This window comes from Muntiacus reevesi, chromosome 5 (genome assembly GCF_963930625.1).
Source record: "Muntiacus reevesi chromosome 5, mMunRee1.1, whole genome shotgun sequence".
Classification (NCBI taxonomy): domain Eukaryota; kingdom Metazoa; phylum Chordata; class Mammalia; order Artiodactyla; family Cervidae; genus Muntiacus; species Muntiacus reevesi.
Window position 1 is genome coordinate 104,981,369 of NC_089253.1, and position 19,164 is coordinate 105,000,532.

Consider the following 19,164-nt stretch of genomic DNA (forward strand, 5'->3'; position numbering starts at 1 on the left):
ACAGTTACTCTCATTCTGAAGATGGAGACATTGACCCAGAGAGGTTAAGTAATTAAGCCAGTATTATCCAGGTAGCAGGCGGTAGAACAACTATTCAAATCCAATGCTACTGATACTGAAGCCCACTCCCTCGAGCTGGGAGAAAGCTATGCCTACGGTCTGCCAAAGAGGATATAGATGGCTGTGGGCCATACTGTGAGGAGGTCTGAGGTTTGGAAGACTCCAGAAAAGCTTCAGACACTGAAGCACTGCCTAGAGATGCCTGTTCACTGGGCAGCCCCCACCACCCCAAGCACTTTGGCTTCAAGATGACCTTCAGAATGTGCATTCAAATACCCAGGAACATCTGCGCCCTTAAAAGAGTCCAGATTCAACCATAACTATTTGAAGCTAAAGGTTACCCTCAAATGCTCCCCAGTGGAACCCCCAAACAGCTGCACTGCCCAGCAGAACCCACACACAGCGCTACAGTGGGCACACAGCAGACTAGGGTCGGCACCTGATTCCATCTCCAGGATTCCTTGTAGGAATCCCAGTGAGGCTTGCTGTGAATCATTTTCTCTCCAGGTGCCTCACTTTCTTTATCTGTGAAATAGGGATAATAAACACTTCCATTCCCCATCTCCCATGGGTTCTGTGAGGACCAAGGGTGAGATAATTGCTGCGCAGGCAATGTGAAAGCAACCTGAGACGCTGTGAATGGAAGGTGTTATCAAAATGACATGTTCTGAGCAGTGACATGATGACATTATTTTTTTGTTTGTTTGCTTTTGCTTAAAACCATTATTCCTGCTAAAGAAAATACATGCATGCATGCTCAGTCACTAAGTCGCGTCTGACTGTTTTGCAACCCCATGGACTGTAGCCCACCAGGCTCCTCTGTCCATGGGATTTCTCAGGCAAGAATACTGGAGTAGGTTGCCATTTCCTCCTCCAGGGGATCTTCCTGACCCAGGGATCGAATCCATGTCTCCTGGGATTAAATATTGGAATTAAAGCAAATTTTTCCCTCTACTTAACTTCCTGTATCTATTTAAAACAAACAATACATATCTTGTCTTCCCAGAAATGTTAAATAGTCAGTGTTTCTAAACAATGATAAATGTTAAATAGTCAGTGTTTCTAAACAATGAGACTAATTTTGTTCTCCCCCTTAACAGAGGAGCTATAAGCCCTTATTTTGAGTGTGAATATGTTAATATCCCATGAGGAGCCTCCTGGTATCTGAGACTAGTTTCAGAACTCGCATGTCCTTCCCAAAAGAGAGTCAATGTGAGAAAAGAGAGCTGCCACCTGGAGAAATTCCAGATGAGTCCAATTATCACCAAACCTGGACAGTATCTTTGTGCCTCTAGGCTCCAGAGGAGCCTCACACTCAGCACATCCAAAACTGAGCTCACCATTTCCTCCTAGGTTCTCACTCCCAACAAACGGCAAATCTCTAAGTGCATCAAGTTTGCGCCTTCCCACTCAATGTCTGATAATAACAGGATCCCTTTTTAAAGGGTCCTCCCCAACACACTATGCCTCAGACTGGTACCTGACACACGTGATCTCAGTATTCCCACAACCACACTATGAGAAAAGCACTGTTGTACAAATGAGGTGACTGAAGCTATTAAGCTAGAGACAGAGCTAGAATTTGCACCGAGGTCAGGCTAGCTTCAGGGCTTCCCTGGTGGCTCAGATGGTAAAGAATCTGCCTGCAATGCGGGATCCCTGGGTTGGGAAGATCCCCTGGAGCAGGGCATGGCAACCCACTCCAGTCTTCTTGCCTGGAGAATCTCCATGAAGAGAGGAGCTTGGCAGGCTACAGTCCATGAGGCTGCAAAGAGTCGGACACTAGTGAGCAACTAAAACACAAGACAGCAGCCAACTTCAAAGTCCTCGTTCCTTCAACTGTATTAGGATGCTCTCCAGTCACTAAATTCTCTATTTTCTTCTACTTTGGTATCTCTCTGATCATCACCTCCAGTGACCTGTTCCAAGGATCATCACCTCTGGCCTCGATTGCTCCAAGAATCTACCCTACTGTCTCCAGACTACCCCTGACCCCCCGACCTTGTCCCATCCCTCATCCACATTGTTACCAAAGTGAACTTTGCAAAAATACAAAGATGATCATGTCATTCCTCTGTAAAATCAATAGCTCCTGAGAGTTTCCAAGAAATGTTCAGATTCCTCAGTGCTTCTTGATCCTATCTCTCCCCCACCTCTCTAGAGTCACTCCCCACCATTCCCCACACATATCCCTTGCTCCACAGATGCTATTTGCCATTCCCTGAAGGAACCATGTTAGTACCATGTCTCTGTCTTCCCATGACTTAAACGGCCTTACCTTCCCTTCTCTTCTTCTGCTATTCAACTGTAAATATCAGCGTAAATGCCCACCTTCTCCAAGAAATTCTTCTCTGACACTCACAGCCTCCAAGAAAAGCCCATATAGAGAACTGGGTCTTTCTTTCATGTATTTATTCATTCATTCAATAAATAATTATTTAGGGAATTTTCTGGTAGTCCAGTGGCTAAGACCCCACGATCCCAATGCAGAGGGTCCAGGTTTGATCCCTGGTCAAGTGACTAGACCCCACAAGCGGCAACTAAAAGTTATGCATGTCACAACTAAAGATCCTAAAGGATACAATGAAGACTGAAGAACCTACGCACTGCAACTAAGACCCAGCACAGCCAAATAAATAAATGAATTTACAAAATAATAATAATTATTGACCACCACCTACGGTGGTCTCAGCACCATGCTAGGTGCTGCAATTACAATAATGGATCAGATACTGGTCCTGCCTTGAGGGGGATTACAGTCAGTGGGAAGGAGACATTGATCCAGTAGGGTTAACCACACTATAAAGAGAAACACAGGATGCTCAGGGACCACATAGAAACAGTCCCAGGGAGGGGAGGGACAGAGAACACTCCCCCGAAAAAGCAGCAGCTGAGTTTAAATTTGAAGTTCAGGGGGAGACTGTTTAGAGCATTACAGGTAGAAGAAATAGAATCTTCAGAGACTGTGAGGCGAGTTGCATCTTACCAAGGTCTAATAACTGGAAGCACAAAAGACTTACTCCTCAGTCCCCTCACTAGTCTGTAAGTAAATAGATGGCAAGACCCTGCTCCAGGCTACTTAACATTCCCAGTACCTCACACCTGATTTTTTTATAAATAAAGGAATCCATCCCATGTTTGAAAGCAGGAGGTGTGATATTTTTTACTGGAGAATCGAACTTGCAAATACCTTCGCCTGAAGAATGTTTGTTGCCACATCTATCACAGCGAGGCCTGTGGCTCCAGCTGCTGCCGTCACTAAAACAGTTTCTCTGTGCAGGGAAAGATGGGTGTTACTCAAGAAACCAAAAATCATCCAGCAATATGATTTCATGAACATTCTGAAGACGGGACATTTTAAAGCAAGAAGAGAACTGAGAGTTCATCTAGTTTAACCCCCTTCATGTGCACATACACGTACATGAACACTCTCCAGCCTCTTGGGCTATATTATACATGATCAGTGCTAATTTGGTCCAGTCCTGAAGAATTCCCAGGTGAGGGTCCTTAATCTCTCTAGGTAGCCTCTTCCTCATTCCAGTGGTAGCCTTCCTTTGCACTACCACTCCAATTTCTGCTTTTTAAATTCTGTCCTAAAATCACTCCCATACTAAACATAGCCAAATTTTAGAAGTTGATGATCACGTACCAGTCGCTGCTCTTCTAAGCCCATCTCCCTGGAGCAATTCTGAGCTCTCAGAAAAGAGCAAGAAGCTGTGGGAATGCTCCAGGTGAAGTGAGAAATTCGGCACCTCTGAGCTTAAAATACCTGTTAAGTATACCCAGCCAAGCCTCACAGAGGCAAATACCACTGTGTGAGTGCTGGGCTCAGTCACCCAGTGTTCAGTCGTGTCCCACTCTTTGCAACCCCATAGACTGTAGACTGCCAGACTCTTCTGTCCATGAGATTTTTCAGAATACTGGAGTGGACTGCCATTTCCTTCTCCAAAGGATCTTCCCCAACCAAAGATCAAACCCGTGTCCACTGCACTGGCATGTAGGTGGATTCTTTACCAACACGCCACCTGCCTATGGTATTTGTTTCTGTGACGCCCAGCCAAGCCTCAAAGAAACAAATGCCACAGGCTTCCATTAAAACCAGTGTGAAATGAGTTGAAATAAACCAGCTCTCTAAAATGTAAGGTTTTCTAGGAAGTGATCTCCGGAGGGGTCAGACTTGAGAGAAAGACTTCTCCAAATTCATACTGGCCAAATTCACAGTCTACCGTCCCCTCTCAGGCCAAAGGGTATCCCCACTGTCACCAGGCTCCAATCTTGGGTCACTCCCTTCCTTTGGCTTTTCTTTAGATAGCCGTGAGGTAAGGGTCAGGGAGGGCTTCCCACGTGGCGCTAGTGGTAAAGAACCTGCCTGCCAATGCAGGTGATGCAAGAGACTCCAGTTTGATCCCTGGGTCGGGAAGATCCCCTGGAGGAGGGCATGGCAACCCACTCTAGTATTCTTGCCTGGAGGATCCCATGGACAGAGGAGCCTGGCGGGCTACAGCCCATAGGGTTGCAATGAGGCGGGCACGACCAAAGGGACTTAGAATGTACACAAGGGCCAGGGAAGGGAACTGAGCGGCACGGTCTTGGTGAACATTTCTGGTACTAGAGGAGGTCCCATCTATCCCTCTGTCGTCGACACAGTCCTCACCCAGGCTGGGTACAGGCCCGACGCTCCAGGGCGAAAATAGCAGTGCCATAGGATACGGGCAGGGCAGCCGCTTCTCGGAGGGACACCTTTTCTGGAATCTGCCACAGGTTCTATAAAAGAGATAACAGTGACTTAGAGATTAAGCACTGTACCTCTTCATAAAGGCTGCTCAATACGTATTATGACTTGACTTGCAAAGGGCAACACATGTCAGGAGCCAAGCCCAGTGGAAGTCAAGACCAAGTATAAGCAATGGTCAAGAATTTCAAGACTTGGGCACACCAGTTTTCAAAAATCCTAAAGCTGGCATCTGGACCAGGAAGGAACCAATCTGCAGAGGATATAACACATGCCACTGCAGTATTAATATAATAAGGGAATTACATGGTACAAAAATTTTACCTTAAATAAAGCTGTTTTAAAAAAATAAATAAAAGGTGTACTATCCACCACTAGGGGGCACCATTCACATCCTGGACAACCATGCCCCTAGACCAGCTGGCTACCTCCCAGGATTATCTTTCACAAGCTTGGTGCGGGGAAGAAGTTCATCACATCCAGGCTTCAAATCAGTTTTTCTACCAAAACCACCTAACTATGGTCCAGTTGGACAGCCAGTCGATTGTTCCAGGCCTCAGAAAACAAAATGCCCTTCTTCATTAAACTGCTCCACACAAACAAAGCTCTATGCAATGGTTGTCACACCAAAACAAGCAAACAAAAAGAAAGGTTTAGCCTTTGAAAGAAAGAAGTGCTTGGCTGAGAAATAAGATATAAGCAAAAGAATACAAAAAAAGAGAGGAAAAGGAGAAGCACTGAGGGATAGGTGAAAATGAAAGACAGCAGAAAAAGAACCTCCAAGGATGAATATTGAGGAGTAGAACTACCTTGTGGTCAACGATGCATTCTTCAGCCATACCATTAAAGCTAGGCAGGCCAATAACTCGATCTCCCTGAAGGGAAAATACCATTAAGGGTATGTTCAAATGTATGCTCTTGCCACTTAACCCCTTCCCAGTTTAACCCAAAAAAGAAAGAAAACTGTTCTTCTGATCCAGTAAGACACAGGTTCCCTTAATTATCTATTCAGTGTTATTGCTTAGTAAATAATTCATCTGTTTTCACACAACCCCCATTAGGCGGCCAAGCCAATTTGAGCACATTTTGGACGATGACTGAACCGAGGAAGGAAAAAACTGATATGAATTAGAATCTCAGTATTCATTTCTCTCACAAAATACTTCTGAAACTTGAGAATTCACTATCCTTTCAGTAACTAAAACCCCAGGTGCTGCCTTTCATTCATAATAAAAAGTTTAACGAAGCCAAGCCAGGCTTCCTTCCCTCAATTCAGAATTCGTTTCTCCCTGCTCCACCTCGTTCTGCCTTTGGTGTCCGCTGGCAAAGTCCAGAAAAAGCAAGACCCCCTGGCTACAAACTATTTCTCATAGTTACCCACACCTCAGTTCCCTAGATTCAACTAATTTACCTCTTTCACCGTGCTGACATCTGTGCCTGTCTCCAATACCATCCCAGAAAACTCCATTCCTAAAACAAATTGTTTAAAGATCAGGTTATCTGTAAAGCCCAGCACCAGAGAGATGGGAAAACTCTGATCGACAGTCTGTCCTATGAGCTTTCTGGAAACAAAAGGGTTTGTGTTCCGCCCCCCACCCCATCCAGGAAGAAGAATAGGAGTGTTATACCCAACACACAGAAAGTGAACTAAGATTTCATGATCACAACTTGAAAAACTATAGCAGTCCCATTCTTGCCATGACACAAATGAAAATTTCAAGAATGGGCAAAAGAACAGAGAATCCTGAGTATACAAGTACTTTTGACCCTGATCTCTGGGGCCTTGGGTTCCTCCAGCACCCCCAATGATAATATTCATCATATGGTATTTATCCATTCCCATGTCTCCTCTTCTGGACTATGAGGCCCCTCAGGTACATGAACTATGTTCATGCATTCAGCACTTGGCTCAGCTGGATGAACTGGTGTTGTCTGCTCTTTGCTCTTCCACCTCCAAAATTTCTGAGTTTAATGATCATACATTTCCCACATAAGCTGCCAGAAGAATAACTCAATTGAGTAAGACATCTTCCCCCCCCAACCAGCATGTTAGCAAACACAAACAGAGGGAACCGGTTCCAACTGTTGAGACATAACCAAATGCCCGAAGGCCAAAACACTGCAACTGTTTTGCAATCACTGTATCCTTAGTGGTGTCTATCTGTATAAAGTATACATGTGTTGTATATTTACAGTATATAACTGTATATTACATATATATATAGGTACACACCAAACTATACTTATATCTCTTTTAATAAATTTCAACAACAAAAATGAGTCATTGGTCCACATACTCAGGATCTAAATGTAATCAGATTGAGTATAATGCAAAGCAGAGAGCAGCCTCCTAAGAAATGGATAAACTCTGTATCTTCTTCTGATCCTTTGGTATTAGGTTTCTTGGGGAATGTATTTGTGGGGACTGAGAGTCTTAGCTGCAACCAGATGTTTCTGATCCTTCAGTGAAAAAGTAAAATTGAGGAACTGTCAAGGAATGAAAGAGAATGACTATGGCCATTGATGATTCTGATCAGGATTCTGGTGAGCGTAATAATACATGAAATATTATTTGTTCATTTATGCCTTTTCAAAGTATTTATTGAGGGGTGGATGAAGTAAGTGAAGGGGATTAAGAGGTACGAGTCTCTAGTTAGAAAACAATAAATCAGGTAGAGAGGGAGGGGGGAGGGGGGATCGGGATGGGGAATACATGTAAATCCATGGCTAATTCATGTCAATGTATGACAAAAACCACTACAATATTGTAAAGTAATTAGCCTTCAACTAACAAAAATAAATGAAAAAAATAAAATAAAAAAAGAAAAAAGAAAACAATAAAACCACAGGGATGCAATATACAGCCAAAGGAACATAGTAATATTGTAATAACTTTGTAGGGGACACACGGTTACTAGACTTATTGTAGTGTCATTTCATACTGTATGCAAATGTCACATCACTACCTATACACCTGAAACTAACATAACATTGCTTGTCAACTGTGTTTCAATCAATCAATCAAGTATTTATTGAGCATTTAGTATGAGTCAGATACAAGAGTATTAACGGGGCCAGGGTGGGCAGGCAGGATAATGTTGAACAAGACAATCATAGAACCTTCCCTCACAGTACTAGAATCACTAGAATCTAGTGATTCTAATTAGAAGTGAGGCTGAGATATCTTTTTTTTTTTTCTTTTGGCCACACCACATAGCATGTGGTATCTTAGTTTCCCAACCAGGGATCAAACCTGCATTGGAAGCATGGAGTCTTAACCCCTGAACCACCAGGGAAGTACTGGAGCTGACATATCTGAATCACCTCTGATAGCAGCAAACACCACCATGGTACTACTCATGAAGCACATGGGTCTTTTTTTGTTTTTTTACCAATTATGATTTGTTTGAACTTTTTGTTTTGTGGTATAGCTGATTAACAATGTTGTGATAGTTTCAGGTGAACAGCAGAGCGATTCAGATATACACATACATGAATTCATTCTCCCCAAACCCCACTCCCATCCACGTTGCCACATAACATTGAGCAGAGTTCCACACGCTATGAAGTAGCTCCTTGCTGGTTATCCATTTCAAATATAGCAGTGTGTGCATGTCCATCAAGCAGTTCTTTTAAAAGTCTCTATACCTTCTCTTTTTGAAGCAATCACTTTGCCCTTTCATACTCACCGGGAGTGAAGGGAAGTTGATGCCTTTCCTGATACTGACCATGACAGGCCAAAATATCAGCGAAGTTAATCCCACAGAAATGAACATCAACTCTGACCTGCAAAGGACACAGAGCAACAAGGCAGAGCAGCACACATCTTTGGAGACAAAGTTCATTCAGTTTTACTGTAATATTTACTGAACGTCTACTATATGCTAGGTACTGAACTAAGTACTGGTGCACAATCACAAGGCAAAATGGACAAGGAGCTAAGAGTGCAGTACAGAAGACAGACATTAACCAGACAATTAGCAGAGTTTATGTGCTAAACCACAACTCCTACACAAAATGTTAGATAGAAATATATGGTGCTGTGGAAGCACATAATGGGGAGATTTGACCTTTGAGGGAAGAAAGAACTACGAAGAGTTAACTATTCAAAAGGGGGGAGGGGAAGCCTGGCACAGACAAAAGCAATGGCCTGAGCAAAGGCCCAGTGTATACTTAGCTGCTCAGTCATGTCCGACTCTTTGTGGCCCCACAGACTGCAGCCCACCAGGCTCCTGTGTTGCTGGGACTTTCCAGGCAAGAACACTGGAGTGGATTGCCATTTCCTTCTCCAGGGATCTTCCCAACCCAAGGATAGATGGAACAATGGAAGCCATTAAAAGATTTTAAGCAGAGGGTAACATGATCAGCTGTTTGGGGAATCAGGAATTCTAGAAGCTAGAACTAGACTCCCCAGCTTATGTGTTTCATGACAGAGATAAAGCAGAGGCAGGCCTGCAGCAGTCTCTGTAGCCCTTGTTAAGCAGTGGTTCTCAGAGTGAGGTCCCCAGACTATGCCAGTGTCACCTGGCAACTTGTTAGATGTTCAGATTCTCGGCCCCTGACCTACTGAATCAGAAACTCTAGAGGACCAGCAACCTGTTTTGACAAGATAAATCTGATGCAGCCTGAAGTTAAAGAACTACTGTCACATACCAACACAACTCAACAGGGCTTGGAATCAGGGGAGAAAATGAAGGCTGAGACAGAATCGGTGACATTCATTTATCTGTTTACACTTCTTATATCATACAAAGGTGACCATATTGATGAGAAGATATTTTATGAACAAAATGCATTCATTCAACAATATTTTAAGCATCAGCCACATGCCAGGCACCATTCCAGACTATGGAGATTTAATGATGGATAAACTCACATAGTCCCGGCTCTCATGAGCTAATCCTGACACAACAGCCTGGGCAAATAACAGAATGAAGAAGCCCAGCTCTCAAGCTGTTTGTGTGCTGTCTGAATGATTGTCTCAAACACTGTGTGCTGACCTGCATAGCACATATAAATTCCTGAAGCCACTCCACCTTAACTCAACGTGGATGTCTTTCAGCATGTGAATCCCAGGAAGCAGGCTGGCTGCTAGCCTACAGTCACCCAAATTATCCATTTAGTCCCAGGGTCCGCATTAGTGATACTTTGGGACTGCAGCCACGTGTCTTACACTCCCAGTGGTCTCCAACCCTGAGACTCACTGCCTGTTTCACCTTGTCAGACGGTCTCATTCTCCACACCAGGTGAGAATGTCAGCAGGGTGGTCGAGAGGCAAAGCCAAAGTGACTACCACATTTTCCACCACTCTAAATGTGGGTAGATGCCCACAACCCTAATATAATCCCACCCACCCCAAATCACTGCAGTACACCAGAGGAGGGCACATGGCACATTATCATGGAAATACAGGGCTGGCTGAGGGGAGGAGGGAGGGCAGATAATTAGATGCTGCAACTGAAAGAAGGAAGCAAAGGATGGGGTCATTTATCTGTGTTAAATCAATAACTTGCAGGCGGTTATGCAAAGTCGTGTGCAAATCAGAATTCTGTTTCTAAGGCAACAGCTCTGGGGCCTTCTACATTTGTGTTTTGGGGAACAATCTTCCCTTTGCACTTTGGCCTTTTTGTGACCCAGGAAAGGGCCCATCTAGACGCCCAGCGAAAGTTGCGCTCCAGCCTCACGGGCGCCCCCGAGCGGAGCACTCGGGAACTCAGTCCGGGAGGGGAGCCAGCGGGTCATGGGTGGTGGCCGCGGGGAAGGGGGCGTCCGGGGGCCCGGCCAGTCACCTACCTCGTGCGGCTGGACAGGGCGAGGGGCCACCTCCTCAATGACCAGGGGCCGCTTCAACTCGGCGCACAGCGCGGCGCGGTAGTTTCGGCCGCAGCCCTGCCAGGCCGTTCTGCAAAGCGGAACAAGGGTCGGGTTACTGGGGCCGAAACTGGGGCCGCCCTTAGGGGTCTGGGGATGAGTCAGCTCGCACCTGCAGAGCCATGCCCGAGCCCACCGTCCCCACGCCGCTGCCATGGCCCAGAGCAAGTGTCGCCGGAGAGGGAAGGTCCGAGCTCGGCAGTGGGAGCCGACCGCCGCCTGCCCTGCCCCGGGTGACCGGAAGAGCGCAAGGGCGCCGGGCGGCAGGCCAGGGGGCGTGCGACACGAGCTGATCCAGGCAGGCGGGTCAGCCCGCACCGCGCCACCCGCGCGGGAGCCCCCTGGTCCCCCGGGGACCCGTCCCCCGGAGGTGGAGTCCCCGGCGGGGCGTTTAGGGAGGGTGGAGAAAAAAAAGAGTAGCTAGAACTAGATTTCCGGAGATTAACCTTTGTTGTCGTTTTTTTGTAGCCATTCAGGAGACGTTTAACTCACACTTAGGGTTCTTGTATAAAGAACTAGTGGTTAATAGTGTGAGAGGAGAGGCAAGATAGGGGAAGGGGAAGGGGAATATGAGGCACAAACTACTAGGTATAAAATAAATGAGAAACCAAGATGTAATGTACAGCACAGGGAATACCACCAGTATTTTATAATAACTTCTTTTGTAATTATAAATTTTTATTAAAGTACTCTTTTCCCAGACAAAAGTATTTTCTGTTAATAGAATATTTCTTGACTGCTTCAAAAGGACATTTGATCCTGTTGACCTCACATCTTTAGATATGAACTCTTCCCTTAACTTCTTATAATAACTCTAAAAAATATTGACTGATTATGTTGTACACCTGTAACTGATATAAGTTTGTAAATCCACTGTACTTAAACAATTAGGGGGTGAGGGTGGACCTCTGCATGTGCAAATCCTAAATACATAAAGGTTTTATGACTGCCTTCTACTTGGAGAAGGAAATGGCAACCCACTCCAGTATCTTGCCTGGAAAATCCCATGGATGGAAGAGCCTGGTAGGCTACAGTCCATGGGCTCGCAAAGAGTCGGACACGACTGAGTGACTTCACTTTCACTTCAACATCTTACTAGGATTTGAGAGGGTAACAGGCAGGAAGGCCAGGGGTCTCCGAACAGAGGAAATAGGCTGCAAGTGTCAGACATTTTTTTCTCTCTCTCTTAAGCGGCAGGAGGTAACCAACAAGTGTTAGATGTTTTCCCCTTCTCTACACAAAGTTAAAAAGAGGTCTCTCTTAAAATTCTGTGTTGCCGTGATGACACCTGGTCCCACCTGAACTTAACTTTTCACAAACCTTGAGCTAACCAATGCGTTTTTCTTATGGAAGTGTTTGTCTTCAGTTCAGTCGCTTATGGTTGTCTTAAGCTATGTTAATGAGTTATGTATTTACCTCAGTTCAGTTCAATTTAGTTGCTCAGTCATGTTCGACTCCTTGCGGCCCCATGGACTGCAGCATGCCAGGCTTCCCTGTCCATCACCAACTCCCAGAGCTTGCTCAAACTCATGTCCATTGAGTTGGTGATGTCATCCCACCATCTCATCCTTTGTCATCCCATTCCCCTCCCGCCTTCAATCTTTCTAAGGATCAGGGTCTTTTCAAATGAGTCAGTTCCTCGCATCAGGTGGTCAAAGTAGTGGAGTTTCAGCTTCAGCATCAGTCCTTCCAATGAATATTCAGGACTGATTTCCTTTAGGATTGACAGGTTGGATCTCCTTGCAGTCCAAGGGACTCTCAAAAGTCTTCTCCAACACCACAATTCAAAAGCATCAATTCTTCAGTGCTCAGCTTTCTTTACAATCCAGTTCTCACATCCATACATGACTCCTGGAAAAACCACAACTTTGTTGGCAAAGTAATGTCTCTGCTTTCTAATATGCTATCTAGGTTGGTCGTAGTTTTTCTTTTAACTCCATGGCTGTAGTCACCATCTGCAGTGTTTTGGAGCCCAGAAAAATAAAGTCTCTCCCTGTTTCCATTGTTTCCCTATCAATTTGCCATGAAATGATGAGAACAGATGCCATGATCTTAGTTTTCTGAATGTTGAGTTTTAAGCCAGCTTTTTCACTCTCCTCTTTCACTTTCATCAACAGGCTCTCTAGTTCTTCTTCACTTTCTGCCATAAGGGTGGTGTCATCTGCATATCTGAGGTTATTGATATTTCTCCCGGCAATCTTGATTCCAGCTTGTGCTTCATCCAACCTGGCATTTTGCATGATGTACTCTGCATATAAATTAAATAAGCAGGGTGACAGTATACAACCTTGACGTACTCCTTTCCCGATTTGGAACCAGTCTGTTGTTCCATGTCCAGTTCTAACTGTTGTTTCCTGACCTGCATACAGATTTTTCAGAAGGCCAGGTGGTCTGGTATTCCCATCTCTTTAAGAATTTTCCACAGCTCATTGTGATCCACACAGTCAAAGGCTTTGGCATAGTGAATAAAGCAGAAGTAGATGTTTTTATGGAACTCTCTTGCTTTTTCCATGATCCAATGGATGTTGGCAATTTGATCTCCGGTTCCTCTGCCTTTTCTAAATCCAGCTTGAACATCTGGAAGTTCACAGTTCACACACTGTTGAAGCCTGGCTTAGAGGATTTTGAGTATTACTTTACTAATCTGGTGAATTCCCTGGCAGTTCAAATGGTTAGGACTCTGTGCTTCTACTGCAGAGGGTCTGGATTGATCCCTGGTAGGGGAATTAAGATCCTGCAAGCCTAGAAACCAAAAAAAATAAATAAATAAACCCCCAAAAAAGGACATCTGGTCAAAGAGCATATAGCTTCTGAGGTTCAAGCCCAACTCTACCACCTATTTGTGTGGTTTCGGCAATTCTCAAGGCTGTGGAGTCCAGTTCCTTCCCCCAAAAGTGAAAGCATCAGGCAAAATAATCCCTAAATTGCTAAATTCTGTTTCTATTTGATGGAAACAATAGTCTAAGGTAGCACAGAATTATGGAATGATCAGGAATAGAATAAAGAAAAAATAGAAAGCAAAAATGAAGTAGAATGAACTTCTAAAATTATGGCCTAAAGAAAGGCTTTGGCAGGAAAAGAATTTAAGAAAAGTGAAGGTCACTGTTCTCTTAAGAGCACTGGTAAGGGGTGGGGCCAGGGGGAGGGGGTGCATTTGATAGTCATCTTAGCCCCACCTCCCTCAGGGACAAACTAAGCGGAAGAGGAGCAAGGACTGGAGGGTGAGAAAGCGGAAAATGTTATCTTCCATGAAATACTTTGTAAATGCTTAGTCATTAAGTACATAAATCACACCACAGGGAGCAGAAAAATACCAACATTATCATCATCAGAATAACATTCTGGGACTTCCCTGGTGGCTCAGTGGTAAAGAATCCACCTGCCAGTGGAGGAGGCACCTGGGTCAGGAAGATCCCACATGGCCGCAGAGCAGCTAGGCCTGTGTGCCGCAACTACTGAGCCTGCGCTCTAGAGCCGACGAGCCTGCAACTGCTGAAGCCCACACACCCTAGAGCCGGGGCTGTGCAACAAGAAATGCCACCACAATGAGAAGATTGAGCACCGCAACCAAGAGTAGCCCCCCATCTCCGCAACTAGAGAAAAGCCCAAGCAGCAACAAAGATCCAGCACAACCAGAAACAAAACCATTTTTTTAAGCAGTCAACATTCTGGTTACCAAACAACAGTGAGCAACAAGAAATCTCAAGTTCATGAAATGTAAATTGAGGATTGATTTGGGGATGAAATGAGTTGTCACATGTGGGAAATATTTTGTTAAATATTAACTATTTATGAAGTGAAGTAAAAGTTGCTTAGTTGTGTCTGACTCTTTGCAACCCCATGAGCTATAGCCTGCCAGGCTCTTCTCTCCATGGATCTCCCAGGCAAGAATACTGCAGTGGGTTGCCATTTCCTTCTCCAGGGGACTTGCCTGACCCAGGGATCAAACCAGGTCTCCTGCCTCGGAAGCAGATTCTTTACCATCTGAGCCACCAAGGAAGTTCCCGGAAGTATTTATACAAGATAAAAAGTAAGCAATTTTTTATTGAATTATAATTGTTTACATAAATCATAAATGTTTAAATAAATAAATGTTTAATTGAGCTCCTTGAAAGAATCCATTTCTTTATCTCCTTTATGTTTGTACTTTGCACAATGCAACACTTTTAGGCACCTAATACACGCTTATCACTGAATTGCTGAATGAATACTCCAGTTTAGTTCAGTCGCTCAGTCGTATCTGACTCTTTGCGAAGCCGTGGACTGCAACACACCAAGCCTCCCTGTCCATCACCAACTCCCGGAGCTTGCTCAAACTCATGTCCATCAAGTCTGTGATGCCATCCAACCATCTCATCCTCTGTCATCCCCTTCCCCTCCCACCTTCAATCTTTCCCAGCATCAGGGCCTTTTTAAATGAGTCAGTTTTTTTAATCAGGTGACCAAAGTATTGGAGCTTCAGCATCAGTCCTTCCAATGAATATTGAGGTCTGATTTCCTTTAGGATTGACAGGTTGGTTCTCCTTGCAGTCCAAGGGACTCTCAAGAGTCTTCTCCAACACCACAGTTCAAAAGCATCATTTCTTCAGTGCTCAGCTTTCTTTAGAGTCCAACTTTCACATCCATACATGACTACTGGAAAAACCATAGCTTTGACTAGATGGACCTTTGTTGGCAAAGTAATATCTCTGCTTCCTAATAAGCTGTCTAGGTTGGTCATAACTTTTCTTTCAAGGAGCAAGCGTCTTTTAATTTCATGGCTGCAGTTACCATCTGCAGTGATTTTGGAGCCCCCAAAAATAAATTCTCTCACTGTTACCTAGTATCAATTTTTCAGATAATTGGAAGTGTCTTTAAGCATCAGGTTTTTTATTTTTGATTAAGTATTCTTATGGAAATTTTTCTATTGTCATTTTCGTAATATCCTTGTCATCCTCAGGGAAAATGAAAATCAGTGAGTTTGAAGAAAGCTATCAATACTGCATTCTACATTCATAACAGTATCTGAAGAACATAGCAGACGTCCCTTTAAGAAGAATCTTGGAAGGAAATGAAAGTATCTTAGGTAACTGAGGTGATTTTAAGCACTTATATGCAAAATAACTTTCATTTTTCCAAAGAACTTCAAAGGTAAGTGATAAGACATTTAATAGCAGTTGCTCCAGCGGCAAAAGAAGTATTTCGTTTACCCGTCAATGTGCTGCCGCCACACAGTACTATCTAGGTTTTGTTATCATTTTTGGTTATTTTGTTTTCTGTGGGGGTAAGTTATGAAAGTGGAGAAGGAAATGGCAAGTCACTCCAGGATTCTTGCTTGGGAAACCCCATGGACAGAGGAGCCTGGTAGGCTACAGTTTATGGGGTCACAAGAGTCAGACATGTCTTAGCCACTAGACCACCACTAACAAGGTAGGAAAGAGGGGAGGAAGAATAAAATTTGAGACCAGGGGGAGAACAAACAGCTAAATCTGGACTAGTCAGTCCTCTGAGAAGAAAGAGAAAGAATCTATAGTTGCCCTACAAACTAGTTTGAAGGCTCATGAGGAAGTAAAAGAGTAACAGATGACTCTTCCTTCTCACTTGAAGAGATCATATTTAACACCCAGAAGCTGCTGGAAGACTGAGGGGAGAGAGATGAATACACAAACAGCTATGCTTTCACAAAATAGTAGAAAAGCAATATATAAACAACATTAACACCATGCAGGACTACACGGAACATGTAAAAGTAGCTCACAGGGTTAAAATGCTTTATCCAATAGTTTGTCAGCATCTTGAGGATAGAGTCTGTGTGCCTCAGTAACCCAGTTTACCACCACATCTAACACAAAGTAGAATCTCGGAACATTAGGAAGGTAAGAAGACTGATGCCCCACAAGCTGTGAGAGAGCGCTACCAGCACTTTATTATTGAAAGCCACATCCAAAGATGTTAAAAGGCCTTGCACATTCTTTCCTGTTTAAGAATGCATCTGCCTGATACACATAATCTGATTCTTTTTTTCTGTCTAGTGCCGTATTGCCATTACAGGTATGTTGTTCAGTTCAGTTCAGTCGCTCAGTCATGTCCGACTCTTTGCGACCTCATGAACCGCAGCACGCAAAGATGTCTCCCAAGAGTCTTCAGCTGGGTTGTAGTTTGCCTTTTCACTGAATTCCCCAGATTGCTCTTTCTGACTGTTGCAGTTGGGGTTAACTTTTATCATCCTCAGAGATAGACTCTGGTTATTGATATATGTGGGCCATATTCACCTTCTAGTCTATTCCAAGAATTCTGTAAGATTTCTTACATAATCTATCTGCTCCAAAATTCATGAAATCATAGAGTTTCAGAGCTGGGGTGGCTCATCAAAATGATCTAAGCAGTAGGGCTTCGCTGGTGGTCTAGTGGTTGAGAATCCACCTTGCAATGCATTGGACACAGGTTGGATCTATGGTTGAGGAGGATCCCACACACCACAGAGCAACTAAGCTCGTGTGCCACATCTACTGAGTCTGCGCTCTGGAACCAGAGCCACAACTACCGAAACCTGAGCACCACAGAACCCAAGAGAGGTCTCTGCAAAGAGAAGCCCGCGCAAGGCAAGGAAGAGTAGCCCCTGCTCACCGCAATTAGAGAAAGTCCAACCATAGTGACGCAGACTCAGCACAGCTAAAAATAAATAAATTTCTTAAAAAGATGATTTTAAAAACTGCTTCATCTACAAGTGAGAAAGCAAAGGCTCAGAGAGGACTGTCCCAAGGTCACACTGCACGTTACTGGCTAAAGTAGCATTAGGATCTGTTAGGACCTGGCTTTCCTGATTTCTTATGCAATGCCCTTTCTATCAAGCTCTTTGGATTTCACACAATACAATACACAATAATAATATTTCACATTTTCATAATACTTCATAGGTCTCAAATCACTGTCTTCCAAATTGCTTTATCCTGCCAGTGATAAAAGTAATAATAATGATTGCTACAACTAGGACTTATTGGTAACTTAGAACAAACTAGTCGCTAAGTGCTTTTGCGTTATTTTCTTAGTCCTCACAATAGTCCTCTTACTATTATTTTCACTCTTTTAAAGATCGGGAATGCAGACATAAGTAACTTGCCCAAGGCCACAGCTAGGAAACAGAGCAGTTTAGAAGTCTCCTAATTGCCTGATGCCAGAGGCCGGCCACCCACTGTTTCCTCCCTCACCGTTGCCTTCCGTGGCAGACAAAGAAGGTATTGTGCCATACATTATACAGCCATGCTTTTTACTTGTAGTTTTAAGTTTAATTTTATAGGAATTTTACAGTAGTTCAAGCCTAGAAAATAGATGAATTCCCTGAAGAGGAGAATAGAGAGAAACCAGCCTCCAGGGATGCCTGCAGTTAAGACACAAGAGCAGGAAAAGGTAACACATAATTAGAAGTACTACCCTATTCCTTATAGCCAAGAGTTTGAAAATGTATTGATTTTATTTAATGTGTAGTAAGGTTAAAAATGTGATTATGTAAAGTAGTTTTCAAGCACACACACACACACACAAAAAGATTTTAATGAAACAGTGTGCTGACTGGGTTGCCTGGTTACCAGTCATCACTTAAGCAGGTACCAGCAGGCATTTGGACTAAATTCCTGGCACCCAGAGGGACTCATTTGAAAGCAGTGGTGACCTGGGCTATGTCTGCCATGGGCCCCAAAACTACCCACCAATATTTGATGCAGGAATCTATTTTCCGTCTTAAGCCATCATTATAGAATCAGTTTACAAGTTCCCAAGCAGTCTGACAACTTTATGAAGCCTTTCCAACCCCACCTCCTCCAGAGAGGACAACTCCTTTCCTTCCACATGTTTCCCCCAAGAGCTTTATAAACTTGGATTAGCTCGCTAATCTCATTGTTCAGGTGGTATTTATCTGTTTATCCCAACAGTTAAGCTGTGAGCACTGTGGATGGTTCTGATGATAACATAAGAAAAAGAAAAGAATTTAGACCTTGGAACCAGATGTACCTATATTGGATTTCTGACTTAGTCATTTAGCCATTGTGACCTTGGGAAATTTTTTTAACCTCTCTGAGCCTCCATCTTTGTTTTCATCTATAAAACAAGTGTAATAATAGCCTCCTCAGGTGGTAGCTGTGAGAATTAAGTCAGAAAAGCCAGCACATGGCAGCCCTCAATGAATGGCAGGTCTTATTATGAAGGCAGTCTTATCCTTGAACCTCTCACCATCTAGTGGAGAAAGGCACATGAAAATAGGCTTCTAAGAGACTTCCCTGGTGGCCCAGTTGTTAGTCCTCAGTGCTTCCACTGCAGGAGGCATGAGTTTGATCCTTGGTCAGGGCAGTAAGATCCTGAAAACCATGCAGCATGGGAAAAAAAGAGAAAAAAAACATTTCTATAATGCCTGTGATATGTCCTGTGACCTTGGGCTGCAAAGGAGGCTGTGAGAGCAGAGAAGGACAAACTATCCCACCTGGAGAGCATCATTTCAAGAAAGCCTCCCACAAGAAGGATGAGGAAGA

General features: G+C 43.9%; 1 protein-coding gene across 2 annotated transcripts in view; it reads right to left on the bottom strand.

Moving 5' to 3' along the window:
- Positions 1-10,974, bottom strand: part of LOC136168526 (quinone oxidoreductase-like protein 2) — a 31,547-nt gene extending 20,573 nt beyond the window's left edge. The window contains exons 1-7 of one of the 2 annotated variants that reach the window (XM_065936110.1): positions 10,780-10,972; positions 10,586-10,694; positions 8,482-8,578; positions 6,204-6,262; positions 5,602-5,667; positions 4,715-4,824; positions 3,251-3,332 (exon numbers count right to left, since the gene is read on the bottom strand). In XM_065936110.1, the coding sequence (XP_065792182.1) occupies positions 3,251-3,332; positions 4,715-4,824; positions 5,602-5,667; positions 6,204-6,262; positions 8,482-8,578; positions 10,586-10,694; positions 10,780-10,787 (531 nt within the window). In that variant the 5' untranslated portion in view covers positions 10,788-10,972. Of the gene's footprint in view, positions 1-3,250; positions 3,333-4,714; positions 4,825-5,601; positions 5,668-6,203; positions 6,263-8,481; positions 8,579-10,585; positions 10,695-10,775 lie in introns of both variants that reach the window. The other variant, XM_065936109.1, reaches the window with a different exon arrangement.
- Positions 10,975-19,164: the final 8,190 nt, after the last annotated feature.